The 19,365-nt window shown below is 35.1% G+C and overlaps 2 protein-coding genes and 1 long non-coding RNA gene across 3 annotated transcripts in view; 1 reads left to right on the forward strand and 2 right to left on the reverse strand.

The window, feature by feature from the left end:
• LOC103911260 (uncharacterized) overlaps positions 1-2,156 on the reverse strand; it is a 15,810-nt gene extending 13,654 nt beyond the window's left edge. Inside the window, 1 exon segment of the long non-coding RNA NR_170237.1 lies at positions 2,038-2,156. This is a non-coding gene — a long non-coding RNA (uncharacterized lncRNA).
• tmt1a.3 (thiol methyltransferase 1A, tandem duplicate 3) lies at positions 1,608-3,983 on the forward strand. Its single transcript, NM_001386647.1, has 3 exons — positions 1,608-2,187; positions 2,355-2,440; positions 3,595-3,983. Exons 1-3 carry the CDS (start codon positions 1,693-1,695, stop codon positions 3,740-3,742), a joined length of 729 nt encoding a protein of 242 aa, NP_001373576.1. The 5' UTR covers positions 1,608-1,692; the 3' UTR covers positions 3,743-3,983.
• A 1,020-nt stretch (positions 3,984-5,003) lies between these two features.
• atf1 (activating transcription factor 1) lies at positions 5,004-17,310 on the reverse strand. Its single transcript, NM_199723.1, is given in 8 exon segments — positions 5,004-6,118; positions 8,673-8,820; positions 8,923-9,099; positions 10,511-10,644; positions 13,561-13,658; positions 13,752-13,871; positions 13,964-14,061; positions 17,157-17,310. Coding segments are annotated over 7 exon segments (915 nt in total). The 5' UTR covers positions 14,057-14,061; positions 17,157-17,310; the 3' UTR covers positions 5,004-5,973.
• Positions 17,311-19,365: the final 2,055 nt, after the last annotated feature.

Here is a 19,365-nt window from a genome sequence, read left to right on the forward strand (position 1 = left end):
TTTTAGTTCAATTATATGCCTCATTTTTTTTTTTTTTTAATGAGATTTAAATGCTGCATTTTAGTGACATTTTAAGCACAATTTTTATCTGGGTTAGCTCGTAGCTTATCCAAAATTCATGGATAACAACATTAATAGCCAAAATAGTAATCAAATTATTTTAATATGGGCTGCCTTTAGTGCTTCACACCTTTTTATTTGTCATTTTTGTTTTAAGAATAAGGTCCAAGATTTAGAATTAAAGTAACTTGTAAATTTTTTTAGCTATTTATAAACTAAACAGAAGCAAAAGAAGACTTTGCTTACATAAGATTATAAAATTAAATGTTTTTTTTGCATTGGCTAAAACTGATTAGCTGAAGTCACACCGAAGCAACACAGCTGAGGATTTCACTCGGTCTTAAAGCCTTTTTCGATGGTTTATTTTCACTATTCATGATGGCATACAGTAGTAGTCAGAATAGGAGAAATGAGCTCATGTATGGAACAAATTCTGGACCTTTTTCAATGAGGAGTGGGTCTTCCGAACCACCCGAACCCCCTTGGCTACGGGCTTGAGTATCCAGAAAGCACTGTGTGTGAACGCAGGAGAATGCTGCTAGCAAAACCGTTAGTCGGTTACAGCAACCAGTAGCCGTTTACTGCTAAATCAACAATCTGCCACACCCATTCAAACTGTGTTCGAGAAACAAAATAGCCAAACATTACTTCTACACTGTTTTAATTTACCTTAATATCTTGCCAATATTAAAAGTTGAACTTAAAAGTGGAAAATTTAAACTAAGTTTGTCTTTATGTTTTCTTATGCTTTTAATTGCCAATATATATGTTATGAGGATGTGATCTGTTTTTAAAATATACAAATAAATACTTTGATCTAAATCAAGGGTGCCCAAACTTAAACGTATGAAAGGCCAAAAACTAAATATTGAGAGCCTTGGGCCGAAGATAAATACACCAAATTATTTTACAATAAAGTTGCATTGGGTAATATCCTAATTCATCATATTTATAAATAAATAGAAAACATTACCTTAAATCATATTATCTAATGCAGAATATTTTTAGATTTAACTTGCAATAAAATGCAATAAACACAATCACATGTATAACAGTGAAGTTAAATGCTGATTACACTAGTCAAGCAGAATCTGCCTTTGTCTTGATTTGCTCATAAAAGTCTTTGCGTTTCCCTTTTACTGTTGGGTATGCATGTACATTTAATCCAAATCTGATTCAGTTAAACATTTAATCTCAGTAAGCTTTTTTTTTTTAACAAAATAAAGATCACAATAAATTTGAAATGACAATCTCTAAACCCTCCCCATCATTCTCCCTCTCCTCTCTGATGTGATGATGGGCCATATCAAATGTTACCATGAGCCAACTTTGAGCACCTCTGATCTACATAAACATGTTTTAAAAAGACAACATAAGCTACCCATTTAATATAACAGTATCGTTAAGATTCTAACTAAACAGTATAAATAGTAATTGTAATAAGTTAATAATAACGACAACAACAATACTAATAATCGTTAGCAACGCTCATCCCCAAGTTCACGAACTGAACCTGAACTTTGGAACTCGGCTAGCTGCATTTAAGAGTTCGCGCTTCCGGTCTCCGGATCTCCAGCGCTCGCCTGCGCGACTAGTCTTCTTAACCGAAAGTGTAGTTTCCCCGAGTTAAAAATGTCGCTGTTTTTGAACGCTCTTGCTTTCATATGCAAAGTCCTCACACTGCCGCTGTTCGTTGGGGAGCGGGTGGGACTTTTGTCTTTCTACAAGCGCCTTTACCCCCGACTTTTGAGTAGTTTCACGATAGCGTACAATGAGCTAATGAATGACAAGAAACGGGAACTATTCCTAAACCTGGAGCGATTTCAGCCCTCCAAGGGCTCTTTGCGCATCCTGGAGGTGGGCTGCGGATCTGGGGCGAACTTCGAGCACTACCCGACGGGCTCCAAGATCACCTGCACAGACCCCAACCCGCATTTTAAGACATACCTGGAGAAAAGTATGGAGAAGAACGAGCACCTGGTGTACGACAGCTTCATAGTGGCGTCGGGGGAGAATCTGCAGGCGGTGGAGGACAGCTCGGTGGATGCTGTGGTTTGCACTCTGGTTCTGTGCACGGTCAAAGACACCAACAAAGTTCTGCAGGAGGCAAAAAGGGTCCTGAGGCCTGTAAGTTATTACACTGTATTACATTTGGTGTTATAACATAACCTGTTATAAATACTGCTGTTTCTATTATCATTTCTATTGAATACTTATGCATTTTGTCATATTCCACTAACACCATTACATTTTAAAAAAGTTGAGAAATCTAAATACTGCTTTTTGTTCTTCAGGGTGGAGCATTTTTCTTCCTTGAGCATGTGGTGTCAGACCCTTCAACCTGGGCTTACTTTTTTCAGCATGTTCTCCAGCCATTTTGGTGACATAAAATCTTAATATTTACCTATTATCATTATATTAGGGTCTCTTGTCAGTTTTTTTTTTTACGGCAATAAAAATTATAGTATATTCATACAGTGCCAAAGAATTACAAAAAGTTTTTTTTTTTATTAAAAATACTGCATTTTATATGCTTCAAATATATTGTTGGATCTTAGAAAAATATTTTGGTGAACATCTGGTACAAACATATCGAATAAATACAGCGGGCAAAATTAGTATTGAACATGTCATGCATTTTCCTGTTGGTGAATATTTTTAAAAGAACTATTGACAAGAAATTGACCCTAACAATTTTGGTAGGGTATTATGTTCAATAACAACGGAATAACTAGGCAATTTACGTAACCACAACTAATTAAATGTATTTAATACTTTGTATAAAAGGCTTTTTTTTGGGGTAATGACAGCTTCAAGGTGCCTCTTGTATAGATAATGTATCCGCATGCATTGCTCAGGTGTAATTTTGTCCTTATTTTTTAAGTCTAGACAGTTCTGTCGGTTTCGTCTATGAACTCTGATCTTTATTTCCTATTTATGTAATATTGGATTTAAGTCAGGCAATTGTCTGTGCCATTCTAGCAGCTTTATCTTCTTAAATTATTAGTTTCATTGGCTAAAATGTCTAGACCCTGGTTTCATCTTCATTATCTGGTAACGAAGATGTTTGTACTGAGGCAGATAATATTAATTTACACTGACGAAAGGTAGAGGGTTTTGCTGAAAAACTACTGATATATTTCCGCTGCTGTCTGGACCTTTCATGCATTTTTACACCTTACTTTCTTCATGTGTTCAATAGATTTTTTTGTTTTCATTATTTTTTACACAGTGGCTTTTTTTGTAACGATTACTTTGGTTGTTACAGTCATCTAGTAAAAATTTCAAGTCGTCAGCACCTTTAGAAATGTTTTCTGGAAAAAAAATGGTGATGCGTTTAATACTTTACCTCCTGTAAGTACATCCAGTGTCCCAATGCTTATCACACACATATAATTGGAAGTGACGGTTTATTTTAGACATAGAGAAATAATATTATGTAATATATTATAACCAGAATGCATTCACTTAATGAAATTTTGGCAACAAAGCATGGGTCCGCTACGGAATTTGAAAGTCTTGTATGTTTTTCAGGTACTATCTTCAAGATGGCTGTGAAGCAATCCGTGCTACATGGAAGGACATTGACAATGCTGGATTTTCAGATGTGAAACTACGGCACATTCAAGCTCCTCTGTTTTTTATGATCAAACCACACATCATTGGTTATGCAGTAAAATAATGAATATGAATAATTTCCCACTACCTCCATAGAAAAATCTTCCAAAGATTTTCTCAAGCACGTTTTCCTTCAGCAAGCCCTAGTCATTTCACTTACTTTTAAGTATGTTTAACCAAAAACAAAAGAAAAAAAGGAATGTTTGTTCAACAAGTGAAGACTTAACGTTTTGTTATTGCACAAGTATGTCTCTGTAAAATAAACAAATACTTCAATAATTATATTAAAACAAATAATAATATACAAAATACTTTCATCTTTATCCACTTGTTAAGTGTGACATCACAGTGTGAGGCAATATACAGTATCAAACTGTGAGGAGACTCAACAAATGGTAATAATAATAATAACTTCGGTAATAAACGTTTCCAAAGCATTGTAAAACTTTCAAAAACCACAAGCACAATATGTATATCCATGCCTAATATCCGATGGCCAGAAAGTGATTACATTATTTTAAATTGGTAAAATATTGGTGTCTGTGATGCAGCAAGTCCAGAGACTGTAGTGTACACCATTATTTTATATAAAACTCACTTTAATGTGTGAAATGACTAAAACGTGGTCATAAATGAATATATTTCTCATGATTAACGGCTTGGACCTTGAAACTACACCATGCGTCACGACTCAGTAAGCGGATAAAACAGGCCATTAGTGATAATTATGTGAAGTTAAATGAGCCACACTGCCATCTATCAGTTTGGAGGAATGTGTCATTCAAATGAAACTCATGCATTGCATAAATGTGATTATTTTGCCTTCATACTAAAATATTGGTTATAGTAGCATTAAAACAGTTTACAGAATTAACTATAAAAATATTCCTATATCGTCCAATTCAGATCCTATTCTTTTAACACTTTGTGACCACTTATTTTCTTTCACACACAGATTTCCTTAACACAACTCAGATTGAGTGAAGAAATCTGATCATACAACATTTTTAGCTGATAACTAAAATACAACACGTTATTCACTAGAATTTCTTTGACATGAGATTTTAAAATATTAGCTGATATTTTCATGCGGTCAAAACATACTTATACTGCTATCTTTTCAATTTAAAAGTCTTCTGCCGACGTTTTAATGCAACAACCAAGATATCACGTTCCCTAAATACATTGCAACGTTTCTCACAAGCTAACCTTGCTTCTCCTATTTGACCATCTGAGTGGAGTTTTTCAAGGGCCTCCATGTAGTCAAGCAAAAGAACACTGGAATTAAAAGGGGGAAAAAACTAAAACAATGACAGATAAAACAATTAAAGGCTGGAAAAATATTTATTTAGATTCACTTTACCTAAAACAAGTGACATTGTATGTTTTGTTTTTCATCGTATGCTCCCTGATTCGATTGTCGTGTAACAGCTTGGCTTATAAACAGTGGTAAGCCTCGGGTCTATTAATCAGCTAAAAGCCAACACGGTCCCAACCCAAGTGTGTGAATGGCTTAAAGACCAGTTAGACATATTACCAAGGCTTGGACTAAAAAGGTTTCAATTCTACATGATTAGTCTATCAGTCCACAATAAGGCTTAAAATGACTTAATGACTTGAATGTTACCAATAATAGTAAAGCTGAAAGTCCTCACCTTAAAATCTGCTCAGTCTCTGTAGAAAATGTCTCACTAAACGTAAAACAAAATACGGAATGGGGATAGGAATGCCAGAGCTTCCTATAAAGGGGTAAATAGCACAAAATAAATGCAAAGAACACAGCTGCATGACTTGAAAAAAAAAAACACAATTGCGTCACAATTTTCATACATACAAGCGCATTTGAGATAAGGTGTAAAAATACCAGTCTGTCACCTCAACAGACAGCTAATGCGCTCAGCTAGCGCTTCAATAAAATTAACATTCAAAACTTCCCTGGAAAAACCAAATGGGTCAAGAATAAAGCAAGATCTCCCAGTGTAGACGTGCCAACGCTTGCACAAGATACATACACAAATATAAACATCTGTCGACGGCAAATAAAAATATGTTAATGGAAAAAAACGAATCCCTCTTTCCATCTATTTTTAAAAGCGTAATTGTTGCTGTTGTTTCTGGTCAATCGTTCTTAGGCTATTAGTTAAAAATGAGCTGTATAAAAACAAGCATTCGACAGGAGGAATAAATGTATTCCTCTTGCCAGAAAAAAGTCCCTGTCTGTGTTTGTGTAAGCACATAAGCAGACACACAGGTCTGCCAGCAAAGTCCCATTAGCGTGATTGGAGGGATCTCCCACTAGCCAGTTTTAACACAGTACAGGTCCTTTAATGTCTTGAGCTCCTCGATAAGAGTCTTGTTCTGATTCTCCAGCACAGCCACGCGGTTCTCCAAACACTTCACATACTCCTTTTTCTTTCGGCGACACTCTCTGGCTGCCTCCCTGCACACGGAGATTCACATTAGAGGAATGCATTAAAAAGATCAGATATGAAAATAACCATTGCATTTTATCTAGCCTTTTCATACACACTACGATGCTTTTGTTGATTTGTGGGATTAACGTGTTAAATTGTTAACAATCAGTAAAAAATAAAGGGGTATAAGTGTCATTATTCCTCAGTTTATCCAATAAAAAATTAAAAATGCAAACTGGATTTAAAGTATACGTTCACACACAAAAAATTGTTCTGTTATTAATTACTAACTCCGGTTGTTTTAATTCCCCAGTGAGATATTTTAGATGACATCCATGAGCTCTCTCATCCACTATAGCAGTGGTTCTCAAACTCAGTCCTGGAAGTCTGATGTCCTGCAGATTTTAGCTCCATCTTGCTCTAACAAACCTGCAAGGATGTTTCTAGAAAGCCTAGTAAGAACTTGATTAGCTTGCCCAGGTGTGTTTTATAGGGGTGGGAGCTAAAAACTGCAGGACACCAAACCTCCAGGACCGAGATTGAGAACCCCTGCTCTATAGAAAGGTATTAGTCAAGGAAAGGAACCAAAAACATTCAAAGTGACTCCAATTTAATTCAACTGCAATTTTCTGAAGCTCCAAGAACAATTTTGTGCACCAAAAAAAACCTGATTTTTTCCACCAATGTCTCAAGTAATATTTACAGTTTTAAAGCACAAAAGTGTTATTGGAGCTTCGTATGATTACAGTTGAACCACATAGAATGTTTTGATATTGTTTTTTTGTTCATATTCTGTACTTGAATGACTTGCAGTAAACAAACCATGGCTGACTATGGAGGATAAGGAAGCTCTCAGATTTCATTTAAATCATTTAAATTTATGTTCTGAAGATGAACAAATGTTTCAGGGATTGAAATGACATGAGGGCAAGTTATTAATAACAGAATTTTCAATTATGAATAAACTAATCCTTTAACAAGTTACTTTCAGCAGATCACATATAATCAAAGAATTCTTAAAGCTTGGGACACACCAAGCCAACATTCGGTTTATAGGCAGTGTTAAGCTGTCTGTAAGCATTTGTCCAGCTAGTTTGTGAGGTGTGTGCTACACATGTCCTCATGTCAGGTTCACGTGAAGAAACGTTTGATGTTGAACTGGCATGGTTTCCCTTTCTCGAATGATAATACAACCTGTATTGGTTCTTGTATGTGCATCTTTTGGTCCAGACACAAACAACGCATGGCAGAAATATGATTGGGTTTTCGTCACCACAAGTTTTTTTGTTTGTGTTTAACGTCATGCCAGCTCCTATAGTTATTTTTATGGTGAGAAAAAAAAACTTGCTACAGTGTAATATTATGGAGGTATGTTGAATATTATTGTAGTGTTTAAAATACTATAAGAAAATATGATCTAGTGCAGTGGTCCCCAACCTCCAGAACGCAGACCGGTAACAATCCATAGATCAATTGGTACCAGGCCACACAAGAAATCATCAATTATTTTTGTTTTATTTATTATCCTAGTCTGAACGATCTTTTATTTTGAAAATCTTTTATTTTGAAAAATGACCCTATTCTCTCGGTTACATCTCGGTCACTTGCGCGCCAAAATTTAACCCACAGGCCAGCAAAATGAGTAAGAAACAGCTGGAAAGTTTCTTGGTGAATGGGAAAAGGCTCTGTGAAGAACCTACAGACTGCCAAGGAATCAATCCGCAACACATTTGTCATCAAATCAGGTGAATCCAGCATGTCTGTGCAAGAAGAAGATCAACTGCTGGAGATCGCAAATGACGGCAGCCTTAGGGGCCGATCACATATTGCATCTTTTCCATGTGCAAGTTTGTCATTTCCAATGGAGGCAAGCAGCGCATATTGAGAAGGACACGCTTGCGGCATCTAGGAGCACCCAATTAAAAACATCTCAACTTTTCAATGCTGCGAGTGCACCAAGAGTCACGTAACAATAACTGACCGGTCAGCATACTTTAGTATGGGATATACACATTTCGGTAGACTAGTTAATTGCAGAAAAACACAGACATTTTAAACACTGCAGGGCTTATTAATTTTCTTCATAGATAAAACTTGTATCAGAGTAGCAGCAATGTTTTGTCAGCTTGTCATCCTCTGAGAAAACGGTGGTCGCCTACCAATCTACATATACCCAACACCACCCCCTGCCCCCGGGCCGTGGTAAAATTGTTAAGCATTGATCGGTCCGCGGTGATAAAATGTTGAAGACCACTGATCAAGAGGATCAAAACACAACAAACTCAAAAGAGCCACAAATGTGCTTGTGATAGTAACGTCTCGATAAAATACCAACGTAAAATTCTGACATTGAAATCAAGCAAAAAAAAAAAAAAAAAACTTAAACATACCTCTCACTCACTTTTCACTACTGATATGGATTATTTGTAGAGCAAACTTATGTGAACTCATTTGTTTCAATCGCTTTGAATGGAACCGTAATTAGACGTGCAGTAGTCACAAGTGGAAAAAGGTGGATACGTTACCAACCAACTTCATATCTCTAAACAAACGAATTACCTTCCACACAAATGCACCCACCTGTTCTTGGCCAGCCGTATCTCTCTCTTCATTTGTGGGTCGTCGCTCTTGCCCTGAGAGTTGATAACAGGTGAAGTCATGACAACAGTCTGAGGCAGCGAGGAGGAAGAGGAGCGGATCTGATAAGCTTGCATTTCTCCTCCTGCACCTACAACACAGAATCATAGCCAGAGTGTCTCCCACGCCTTCTAAAGCAACAATACGAGCCGATTTCCAAATACAAAGTGTCTTTTCGTCTTTGTGTGCCAACCTTGGAGAACCACCTGGTTGCTAGGCAGCAGAATCTGTTGTCCGTCGGCAGTCTGAGCATATTGCAGTATAGTTGGCTGGCTTGGGTTGGAGTTGGACATGGTGAGAGTCTGTAGGCCTTGTACACCCTCTGAACCAGCACTGGCCAGCTGAAGAGAGCCATTGGATGAAATCGCAACTGCAAACAAGTAAAGAATACTGTGATAGACATCAAGATTTGAGATGCCAACAGCTATTTGAATTGTTGATAAACCCATAAATCGATACAGATTTTTGATGGTCAAATAAGAACGGATGTCATTAATGATTTGAGGCACATGAAGGTTATGTCCAAAGCATCTACAGCAGATGTCAGGAAGTAATGAAGAAAATGAGCAAGAGTTTAATGCATTTCATTCTCCAGAATTTCCTTCGAGTGTGTAATACATTCACCGGCCATTTTATTAGGTACAACTTACTAGTAGAGGGTTGGACCCCTTTTGCCTTAATCCTTTATGGCATAGATTCAACAAGGTACTGGAAATATTCCTCAGAGATTTTGGTCCATATTGACATGATAGCATCAAGCAGTGTCTGCAGATTTGTCTGCTGCAAAACCATGATGTGATTCTACTGTTCCACCACATCCCAAAGGTGCTCTATTGGATTGAGTGTGGGGACTGTGCAGTCCATTTCAGTACGGTGAACTCATTGTCATGTTCAAGAAACCAGTCTGAGATGATTCAAGCCTAATGACATGGCGCATTATCCTGCTGGAAGTAGCCATCAGAAGATGGGTACACTGTGGTCATATTGGACATGGTCATCAACAATCCTCAGGTAGGCTGTGGCATTTACACAATGCTCAGTTGGTACTAACAGGCCCAAAGTGTGCCAAGAAAATATCCCCCAACACCACCAGTCTAAACCGTTGATACAAGCCGGGATGAATCCATCCTTTTATGTTGTTGAAGCCAAATTCTGACCCTACCATTCAAAGATCACAGCAGAAATCGAGACTCATCAGACCAGGCAACGTTTTTCCAATCTTCTACTGTCCAATTTTGGTGAACCTGTGAGAATTGTAGCCTCAGGTATCCCTAATAAAGTGGCAGGTGAGTGTAAACCATGCTGATTAGGAAGAAAATAACATTTACAATAACAAAACCTATTTGCTCACACAGAAAAATAGCACTGTACAAGCAGCTAGTCTGTAAATTTGAGGTGACCCTATTAAACCGTTGAATATTAGCCATTGTATTTAATCATTAAATGTTACGACTTTATTATCAATCATTGATTCTTTTCATCATCTTACTAATGATTAACGGTAAAAATGTTTGTTTTTTTGGGTGAGGATGCTTCCATGTTGAGTGTCACTTGAACATACTGCCATGCCAGTGATACTGTTGATACTGAATATACTATGGAAATCAAGTTTGGATTGGTAAGTTCAAAAAACAAAACGCACAGGTTTTTGGTTATTTGCACTCCTTATGCAACCATTTGCTTCACTTCTGTTGCAAAACATGTAGGAAGTTACCACACGGTGCATTCAATAACTCTCAATTGCCATTGTATTTTAAAGTACTGATGTTGGCTGGGCTTACTATATTGGCCAGTGCTTGTCTGGTAGATTGGGGTCGGGAGTGAGACGCTTGTTATGGCAGAGGAGGTGGAACTTTCCTCTTCTCCCTCATTCTGAGTTGCCAGCTCCTCCGCTGACAGATCATTTAGGATCTTCCTAAAACACAAAAAAGAACAGAACGTTTGTGTGTAGTGCTGAAACTCTTAGTTATGCGGATGGGATTTGGAGCTTGGCATATTGTGCTTCTCACATTCCTCTAACGGAGGCCCTGTTTACACCAGGTATTGAGATCTTGAGTTCGTCCATTTTCAACCAATTCCAGAGGCAGGGTTAGTTTGCTCATTCATTAGTACAACAGAACAAAATAGTAGGACTCAATAATGCATCCCCACTAAAGTGATAGAGAGGATAATAAAATGATAGGGACGAAACATGAGAATAATGAGCCATGAGCAAAATTATTTATCTGCATTTTAAAACCAGATAGAAACAGGTCTAAGAGTGGATTTGGGTAAAGATAAGCATTTTCACAAATAATCAAATGAAATAAAAAGCAATACTGCATATGCTGTAGGGCTGCACAATATATCAAACAAAAAAAACTATTGATATATTGAACGCATATAAATGTTGCAATTCAACAAAATGTAAGTGCTGTTAATAAAAAAAAAAAATCGAATAACTTTTTGATGCATTTTTCCCCCTTTATTTACAGATATGATATATTGTGGATGGTTTTCTTGTGATATGTTGCTGATATCGAGATCTACCATTATCGGTAGCAAAGTATCATGATAATATATTGTATTACTGTATTTGATTATCTACTACTTATTTCTCTTTTATCTTCACAATTTTTTATTCACTTCTCTACAAGATTATTCCAATCAAAGTTAATGATATCATTCCAAACAGAACAATTAAAGACAAGTCATCTGCCGAAATTGCTCTCATATCACCAAAAAACTTAATATCGCAATGTCAGATGTTTCCAATATTGTGCAGCCCTAATATGCTGTTTCCCACAGATTTGTTTGCAAAATAAAAATAATGTTATGCTAGCATGAACTTAATAATGTACACTTCATGTAAACCCTCTTAATGTGTGCAACTAGGAATAGAGTGTGACTGCGTCCCAAATGGCACACTATACACTAAGCTCTAACAAAGCATATACACTAAGCATAACACTTATACACTTACACACTCAACAGCATAGTATATGCACTAATGTTTTTTTTACTAAGCAGAATTCAAACCGTTTCCCTGATGATGTTGGACAGTTGTCAAATTTGTGAAATAAACAACCAACCTACCAAATAATACCTGCCATGAGTACAACCGCATTCACCATTGGGTGGTGGTATAATCACTCTCGTAGGGGTATTTTGCTTTCACAATCCAAAATCAATACATTAATCCAAAATCAGTGCCTAAAAGCTCTGCCCCTTCTGCTATGTGAGTAAAGCAGTGGCTGTTAAGTGCGTGAAGTGTCCAAAAGCGCACACTTGTTTTTAATGGTTCAATAAGTGCATTAATAAAATTTATTATTAATGTGTAATTAAAGTGCACTTATTAATTTTTAGAGTTTTCAAAATGCAAAATAGTTTAGAATAGTACATAAGTATGCGATTTGGGATGCACCTTATATGTTTTTGTTGCTTTCTTTAAAAAAAAAAAAAAAAAAAAAAAACGTAAAGAAACATTTATATTACAGAAACAGTTAATTCAAAATATACTATTCTTCAAACAGTTAGTGGCCACCCAAGAATTCAATACATTTGTTACAAAGGGATTTTTAAAAAGTTTGTAACCGTGATGAGGCATGAACCGAACCAACAAGCTATGATGTACATCACAGCTAAACTATTACTTTTTTGAAGAAAAAAATGGATATGAAAATACGACAAAAAAAAGTACAAATTATGCACTTAACAGTTTTAATAAGGGAAATGACTTCTATATTATATAAAGTATTGTAAATTATGTAAATAGTTCAATGGAACGTATAGGAATAAATATATACAGTGCTCAGCATATACGAGTACACCCCTCACAAATCTATCTTTTAAATTCATATTTTAATAGGAAAATATACAATATTACATTTGTGCATATACATTAGATTAGTCAGTACTGAAGCCAAATCGAGAACTTATCTAAGAAAATAACTTACGATAACAGTCCAAAAACTAGTTGACCCAAAATTATGATATAGATAAATATTAAATACAAGAGGAAAAAATCAAGAGAAGCAAAAAATATATATATATTGATTTTGTTGAAAAGTTTGAAGGTTGTACTTTTTTTTTTTTTTGTTTGCAATATTTTGCTTAAATTTATTTTTATTATCTTTCAATTTCTATGATTGGTGACTAAAATATTATTTTAATAAATATATCCATTTAATAAATCTGTTTGGTTTAAATGCACCAAAATACATTGCCTATATTCACTGAGAAATGGATCAAAATATTAATTTTCAAAATGGAGTGTACTCAATTATGCTGAGCACTGTGTGTGTGTGTGTGTGTGTGTGTGTGTGTGTGTGTGTGTGTGTATATATATATAGCTTTATTGTATGGTGTTCAAATATATGCTTGCTTTGTTCGCTGCTGCTCTGATCGGGGGAAATTTCTGGACAGCATTACGAATAATAATTTATTATAATAATAATTAATTTAATAATTTCCAGAAATAAACTCACTAATTTTGCTATACAGCATTAGTTTTATAAATTAAGTTTTTGTATTTATGCCAAATAAAAAGACTTAATTAAAGCATAAACCATTGAGTATCAAGTTTTCCTCTCTATTATAACTTTATTACTCATTAAAGTAAAAAAATTTAATTACTGAGGGATCATTTTTAAACGTGTTCACTTCTTCAATTTAAAAAAGCTTGCTGGTCATGATAAAGCCTGATAAAGAGTGAGTTAGACGTGGTAGATGTGCACCAACTGCCTCTGATTTGCCAACAGATATGCAAATGAACACTAGCAGGAAGCCACAGTAGGTTGAATTCATGGGGCCAATGCATTAGAGGTATACGTATTTGGCAGAAGTTTTATACCTGTAAGATGGGCGCCGAGCTAAGATCTCTCTTGACTTCTGATTTGATGCTCCGCTGTCGCTTGATTCCTGAGAATCGTCACTGTCAGACCCTTGGCCCTAATATGAAGAAATAAGTGAAACATGTCACTAAATCTAATTCAAGTGTAACATCATATTGTGTCTGTGTGTGTGTGTGTGTGTGTGTGTTACCTGTGATTGTACTGGTGGAGACTGGATAACTGATGACTGTGCTGACTGAATCACGCCTTGAACTTGAAACTGACCGCTGGGCAGCTGAACCACAGCCACTGGATTACCACCCAGAGACATCTTTCCACAATACAATGACGAGGGATTAAATGAAACTGTTTTTTTACTGCATCTAAAATACTTAGTTAAAAGACTAACAGTAGTTTTCGTACCTGGGCAATCTGTGATAGGTGAGAGGCAGTTATAGTTGTGGCGACGGAAACAGGTTGAGACTCAGAGCCATTATTGTGCTGGACCTCCTCCATTGCCACTGAAAATTGAACGTTGAGGCAGATGTTGGTCAGAGGTTGAAGCAGATGTGATGCTTTCAATGAACAATTTATATTTACAGAGCTTCCATTCTTTTTTATTTCTATACATGTCTGTGATTGCCTATACCTTTTTCCTTTAATAAATAGCAGAAAATATTGTCAGGAAATCATGGAGAGCAGAAAGAGCGGGGAAGGATTGGAAACGGACTTTGAGCGGGGACTCAAACTCGGGTCACCTTGAGCACATTGGTGCTGTGTGTCGATGCACTTAACCACTGGATTACAGTTGTCAACTGCCTATTTTTTAATTCATATACTGTTAAAGTCAGAATTATTAGCCCCCGGACCCTCTGTATAATTTTCCCCAATTTCTATTTAACAGAAAGAATCTTAACACATTTCTAAACATAATAGTTTTACTAACTTTTATCTTTGCCATGATGACAGTAAATGATATTTTAATAGATATTTTTCCAGATACTAGTATTCAGTTTTAAATGTGATTTAAAGGCAAGTTAGGATAGTTAGGCAAGTGTGTGTGTGTGTGTGTGTGTATAAATAAATTGCTTAAGGGGGCTAATGATATTATTGATCTTAAAATGGCTTTTAAAACAATAAAAACTGCTTTTGTTCTATCCAAAATAAAACAAATAAGACTTTCTTCAAAAGAAAAAATAATTTACGAAATACTGTGAAAAAAACATGGTAAAATGAATAAATAAATCAAGGGGAGATTTTTATTTATTTATTTTTTTACTTATACTGTAAGTGCAATTTATGGCTAGTTATATTAAATATTATCATAAATGCATATCAAAGAAAAAGTCTAAAAAAAGAAAAAGAAAAGTATTTTCATTTACAGCTGGTGATTAATTAAAACGTAATCAAAACATTCAGAACATATAATCGATCAAATTTCAAATAATTTCCCTACCATGTGGGAAGTCATATGACTCTACAAGTCACTCTGTTGCTGGTTTATACTTCTGCGTTGACTTCACGCTTATAGTCCTGCGCAGCCTTTGCATGGTCGCAAACCTCTCACCGTGAGTAACGTTGAACTCTTAAAAACTATAACTTCATGTTGGGACGACACATGCTCTGTGATTGGTCAGCTTGATAGTGGTGACGAGCGTGGGAGGGATTAAAGTGGTTGCACAAATAGATAAATGCACAACTGCACAAGGCATGCACCATGGGTCACAGCGATCACTCGACACAGAAGTATAAACCAGCTTTGATGCTCAATAAATAAACAAATAGTTGATCGTGTGTGTTTTTGTCAACTATTTTAAAATCAAGTAATGCACCTTTCATTCAGAAATCTCTCAATTGTAATATGTGACCAATAATTATTGTACAAAAAATTTCAGTGAAGTACGAGGGCAAAAAATTAAATAAATAAACTAATCATTCATTAATCATAATTGAGTTAAAATGTTCAATTGATCAAGATTGTGATTTTAGGCCAAATCGCCAATTATGTTGATACAAGTTTGTGGTGATATCAATTGTACAAGAGTTATCTAAATAACATGGCAATTTATTATTATGTAAGGCCCATATCAACCGTGCTTTCTTACAAGATCTTTTTTTTTATAATGCACATATGTCATCTCTTGCAAATGACTGAGGAACACATTTTTATGTAATTTTAAATGTAATCATAGATTAAAATAAAAAACATTTTCAATATAATTTTGAAATAATTATATCTGAAATATATACAAAAACACAGCAACTTTGTTTAAAAATAAAATTATAATGATCATAAATAGTATAATTGTATGTATATATATATATATATATATATATATATATATATATATATATATATATATATATATATATTTATTTATAATGAAAACACACATTTCAAAAACATAAACTAAATTAATCGTATAAACACATGTATAAACCATATTGGGGGAAAAATTTATTATTTCACTCGTCAATTATTTCTTCAGTTAAACCAAATGTCAAACAGGAATCTGAAGGACAGGAAGAGCCTCTGAATGTTTTTATTCATAATTTTATGTATAAATGAGAGCCAAAATAAAAATGCTAAAAACACAGTTTCATCTGTTCCCAAACATACAGTGTGTGTGTGTGTGTGTGTGTGTGTGTGTGTGTGTGTGTAACAGTAAAAAGCCTTGATTTAGTCACTGTTTCCATTTTCCCCAGCTCTGAGTCAGTCCTTCACCACACACACACACACACACACATACATACACACACACACACACACACTGGCCTTGCGGGCTGCCTTCCTCACATTACTATTGCAGACTGTTGTCCACATTTATATTCTGATTCCAGTAAAACCATGCAAGTAGTACAATAATTAATAAATAAAACACAAATTTACACTGTAATTACACTGCTTATAATAGAAGACAAAGTCATGTAGCAGTAAATCAGATGGAGCTGCATTGTGTTGTTATTAACCGGATGCTTAAAAAAACGGCCGTCAAAATACAAAAATAAGAAATGAGCGACTTCAACACAATGTACATTGTAATGAAACCAAAATAATGCTGTAAATTTTAACCTTACAGACCTGTTGATTCAACATTCACGACACTATAGTGTTAAACGTTCGCATTTCAAAAAAACAATCTCAGGCTAATTCAGCTAACTTAACACGCTACATAAAACACACATTTCGCCTCACATCTCAACTGTCAGACAGTCTCAGATTTCGCCGGAAGTTTTCGGTGTTTGTACTAGCGTTGCACAAAAGTTCCATCGCAAGAATATGGATATATTTTTTCTAGGAATGATGCAAATTTGAAACGCGTGTCGGACTCTTAAAGTCTTATTTCCCCACGAGATCCTGATCAAAACGCATCTCTAAATAAAGCAAACCGCTGCGGTGTGTTTTGAAGCCTGTGGGCGACTTTATGCCGCGCTCTGCACAAACTTCCAGGCTAGTCACTGGCACGCAAGTACCCGCGTCAACAGACGTCAGCGATACGGGGAGCCATTAAAACACCTTCCCGTAAGACGAGTGCTAGAACCGAGCGGACGGGCGCCATGACGGAGCGACAGGTCGGCTGAAGAGGAAGAGTACAAAACAAAAGCAGCGCGTTACCTCTTATCCGTTTGAAGCGCTCCTGGAAACGACGACGCCGTCTACGTAGATGCCAGTATTAGAGGGATAAGCGGAAAAGTAATTGATTTAATAATGCATTGAATAAAGCTGGGCGGTTTCCATTGAAAAATTCTAGATGGCTTCAGGGTTTTTTTTCTAAAGGCCGCGATAAGCGCCGCCCCCTAGATGTACGTGTTACGTAAAGCTGTATTACGCTTTGTGATTGGCCAATAGCAGTGAAACGCAAGATGGGTCTGGGGGTATGAATGAAGCAATAATGTGAATGTTGAGACCTGGTTGAGACCTATGAGACTATTATGCATTTGCTTTTGTTTTTCAAGATTGTACAGGGTATCCTTAAAATGTCTTAAATTTCAAAAACAAATTTTAGGCCTTGAAAAGTCTTACATTCACTGAAATATTTTGTTGTAGATCCTAAATATTTTTTTTTAACAGGGCTTAATTTTCCTTTGCACAAATAAAGCTACACAATCAGGCATCCATCCATCCAATCATCAACAATCCATCTTATTAAAACTTTTTTTAACATTCAAGTTTATATTTAAGTTTTTCATTGCAAAAAAACAGATACAATTCCCCAGGAAAGAAAACTAAAGACAATTACACAGTTCCTTGTGATAAAAGCAGAGCAATATATCCCTTAACGTTATCTTACATTTATACAAAAACTCTTTACAGAAGTAAGGGGGAGTAGACATCATATTTATAAATAGGCATTAAGCATTTCTTAGAAAAATGCATTAGGTTGAATAGAAGTTATGATCAGTTTGGACCAAAAGCTAACAAATATATATATATATATATATATATATATATATATATATATATATATATATATATATATATATATATATATATATATATATATATATATTTGATTATTTATGTAATTGTCTCCACAATTAATATGCTTTTAACAATGTTAAACTTGTCTCTTTTTTGTCAAAAATAAATATTATGTTGAAAGAAAGTGTATACAACTTGAGTTTTCTTTTCTTTCTTTTTTTTTTTTTTTTTTTGACACATTAAAGTATGTTGCTAAGAAATAGTTACATTTAGTGGCAAGCAAAAAAAATCCATTGGCCCAATCAGGCCATTAGAAATAATCATTAGTGTTTAGTCCTGTATAAGTCTAAAATTTCATTCACAATGGACTTAAAAGGGTCTTAAAAAGTCTTAAATTTGAATTCCTGTTGTATGTATGTTTAATATCTCTGGTTTGATGTTGAAAGTCTATTTAGTATACTGAGTGGTCATATAATTTATTTAAAAATAGATGCCACATTACATAAATAAATAAAAAATATAAAGATATGATAAATACAGCCATTTAGAAGCGCAGAGTATGCACTCACTCACAAAATGGTAATGTTTATAATCTAATAAATACATATTAAACCTCTTTAACATTATTAAATGTAGATATAGATATCAGTGATATGTGTTGGTTTGGAGTGACAGTTCTAAAGTTCAATTTCCAACAGTTTATTTTATTTTCAAGAGGTGAGAGGTGAACTATAACGACTGCTTTCAGTAGCAATAAATGTCATGTAAAATGGCATTCAAACTCACATTGTTAGCATTTAACTCTGAATAAAGCATACGAGGTGTACCTGAGGTGATCATTGTGAGTTTTTCCTGTTGTACAGCTGCAAGAAATAGAAGCCGTTTCTAATATATCAATTTGAGATGTTGGTTAGAACAAAAACTCCTTTTAATATGGAAAATATTCGTTCTATAGCGTGCCACTGTCTTTATTTAAAACATGATTTGAATCAGCCTTTAGGCTTGATCGTCAGGCACACTCCTTTTGGTCCTCAATCTGGCAAACTGCGCTTGCGTTTGTTTTGATCCAGGAATGCAATACCTAGTTCAATCTCTTGGTGTCAAACTTACATACTGCACCTTGAAAGGACTTTCAAGTCATAAAACAACCAGAACTGTAAACATTACGGCTGTCAAATGATTTAAAAAATAACGTAATAATTCAAGCTTTATTTTTTAATAATCATGATTAATCACAAAATTTAATTAACGTAATTAATCATGATTAATCACAAAACGCTGTATTTATTACGGAAATAAAAATGTAAGAGCATTTCAATTTCAAAACAATCAATGCCAATAAAAACCAAAAAGGATTTCTATGTTGGATTGTAAGTGGACTACAAAAACACACACACAAACA

The sequence above is a fragment of the Danio rerio genome, chromosome 6 (genome assembly GCF_049306965.1).
Source record: "Danio rerio strain Tuebingen ecotype United States chromosome 6, GRCz12tu, whole genome shotgun sequence".
Lineage (NCBI taxonomy): Eukaryota > Metazoa > Chordata > Actinopteri > Cypriniformes > Danionidae > Danio > Danio rerio.

What these genes read in the sequence shown, in the direction of transcription:
- tmt1a.3 (NM_001386647.1), top strand. Translation starts at nt 1,693, where the DNA reads ATGTCGCTGTTTTTGAACGCTCTTGCTTTCATATGCAAAGTCCTCACA. An exon ending in CAAAAAGGGTCCTGAGGCCT is followed by an intron (nt 2,188 to 2,354) that starts GTAAGTTATTAC and finishes TTTGTTCTTCAG; the next exon opens with GGTGGAGCATTTTTCTTCCT. An exon ending in CATGTTCTCCAGCCATTTTG is followed by an intron (nt 2,441 to 3,594) that starts GTGACATAAAAT and finishes TATGTTTTTCAG; the next exon opens with GTACTATCTTCAAGATGGCT.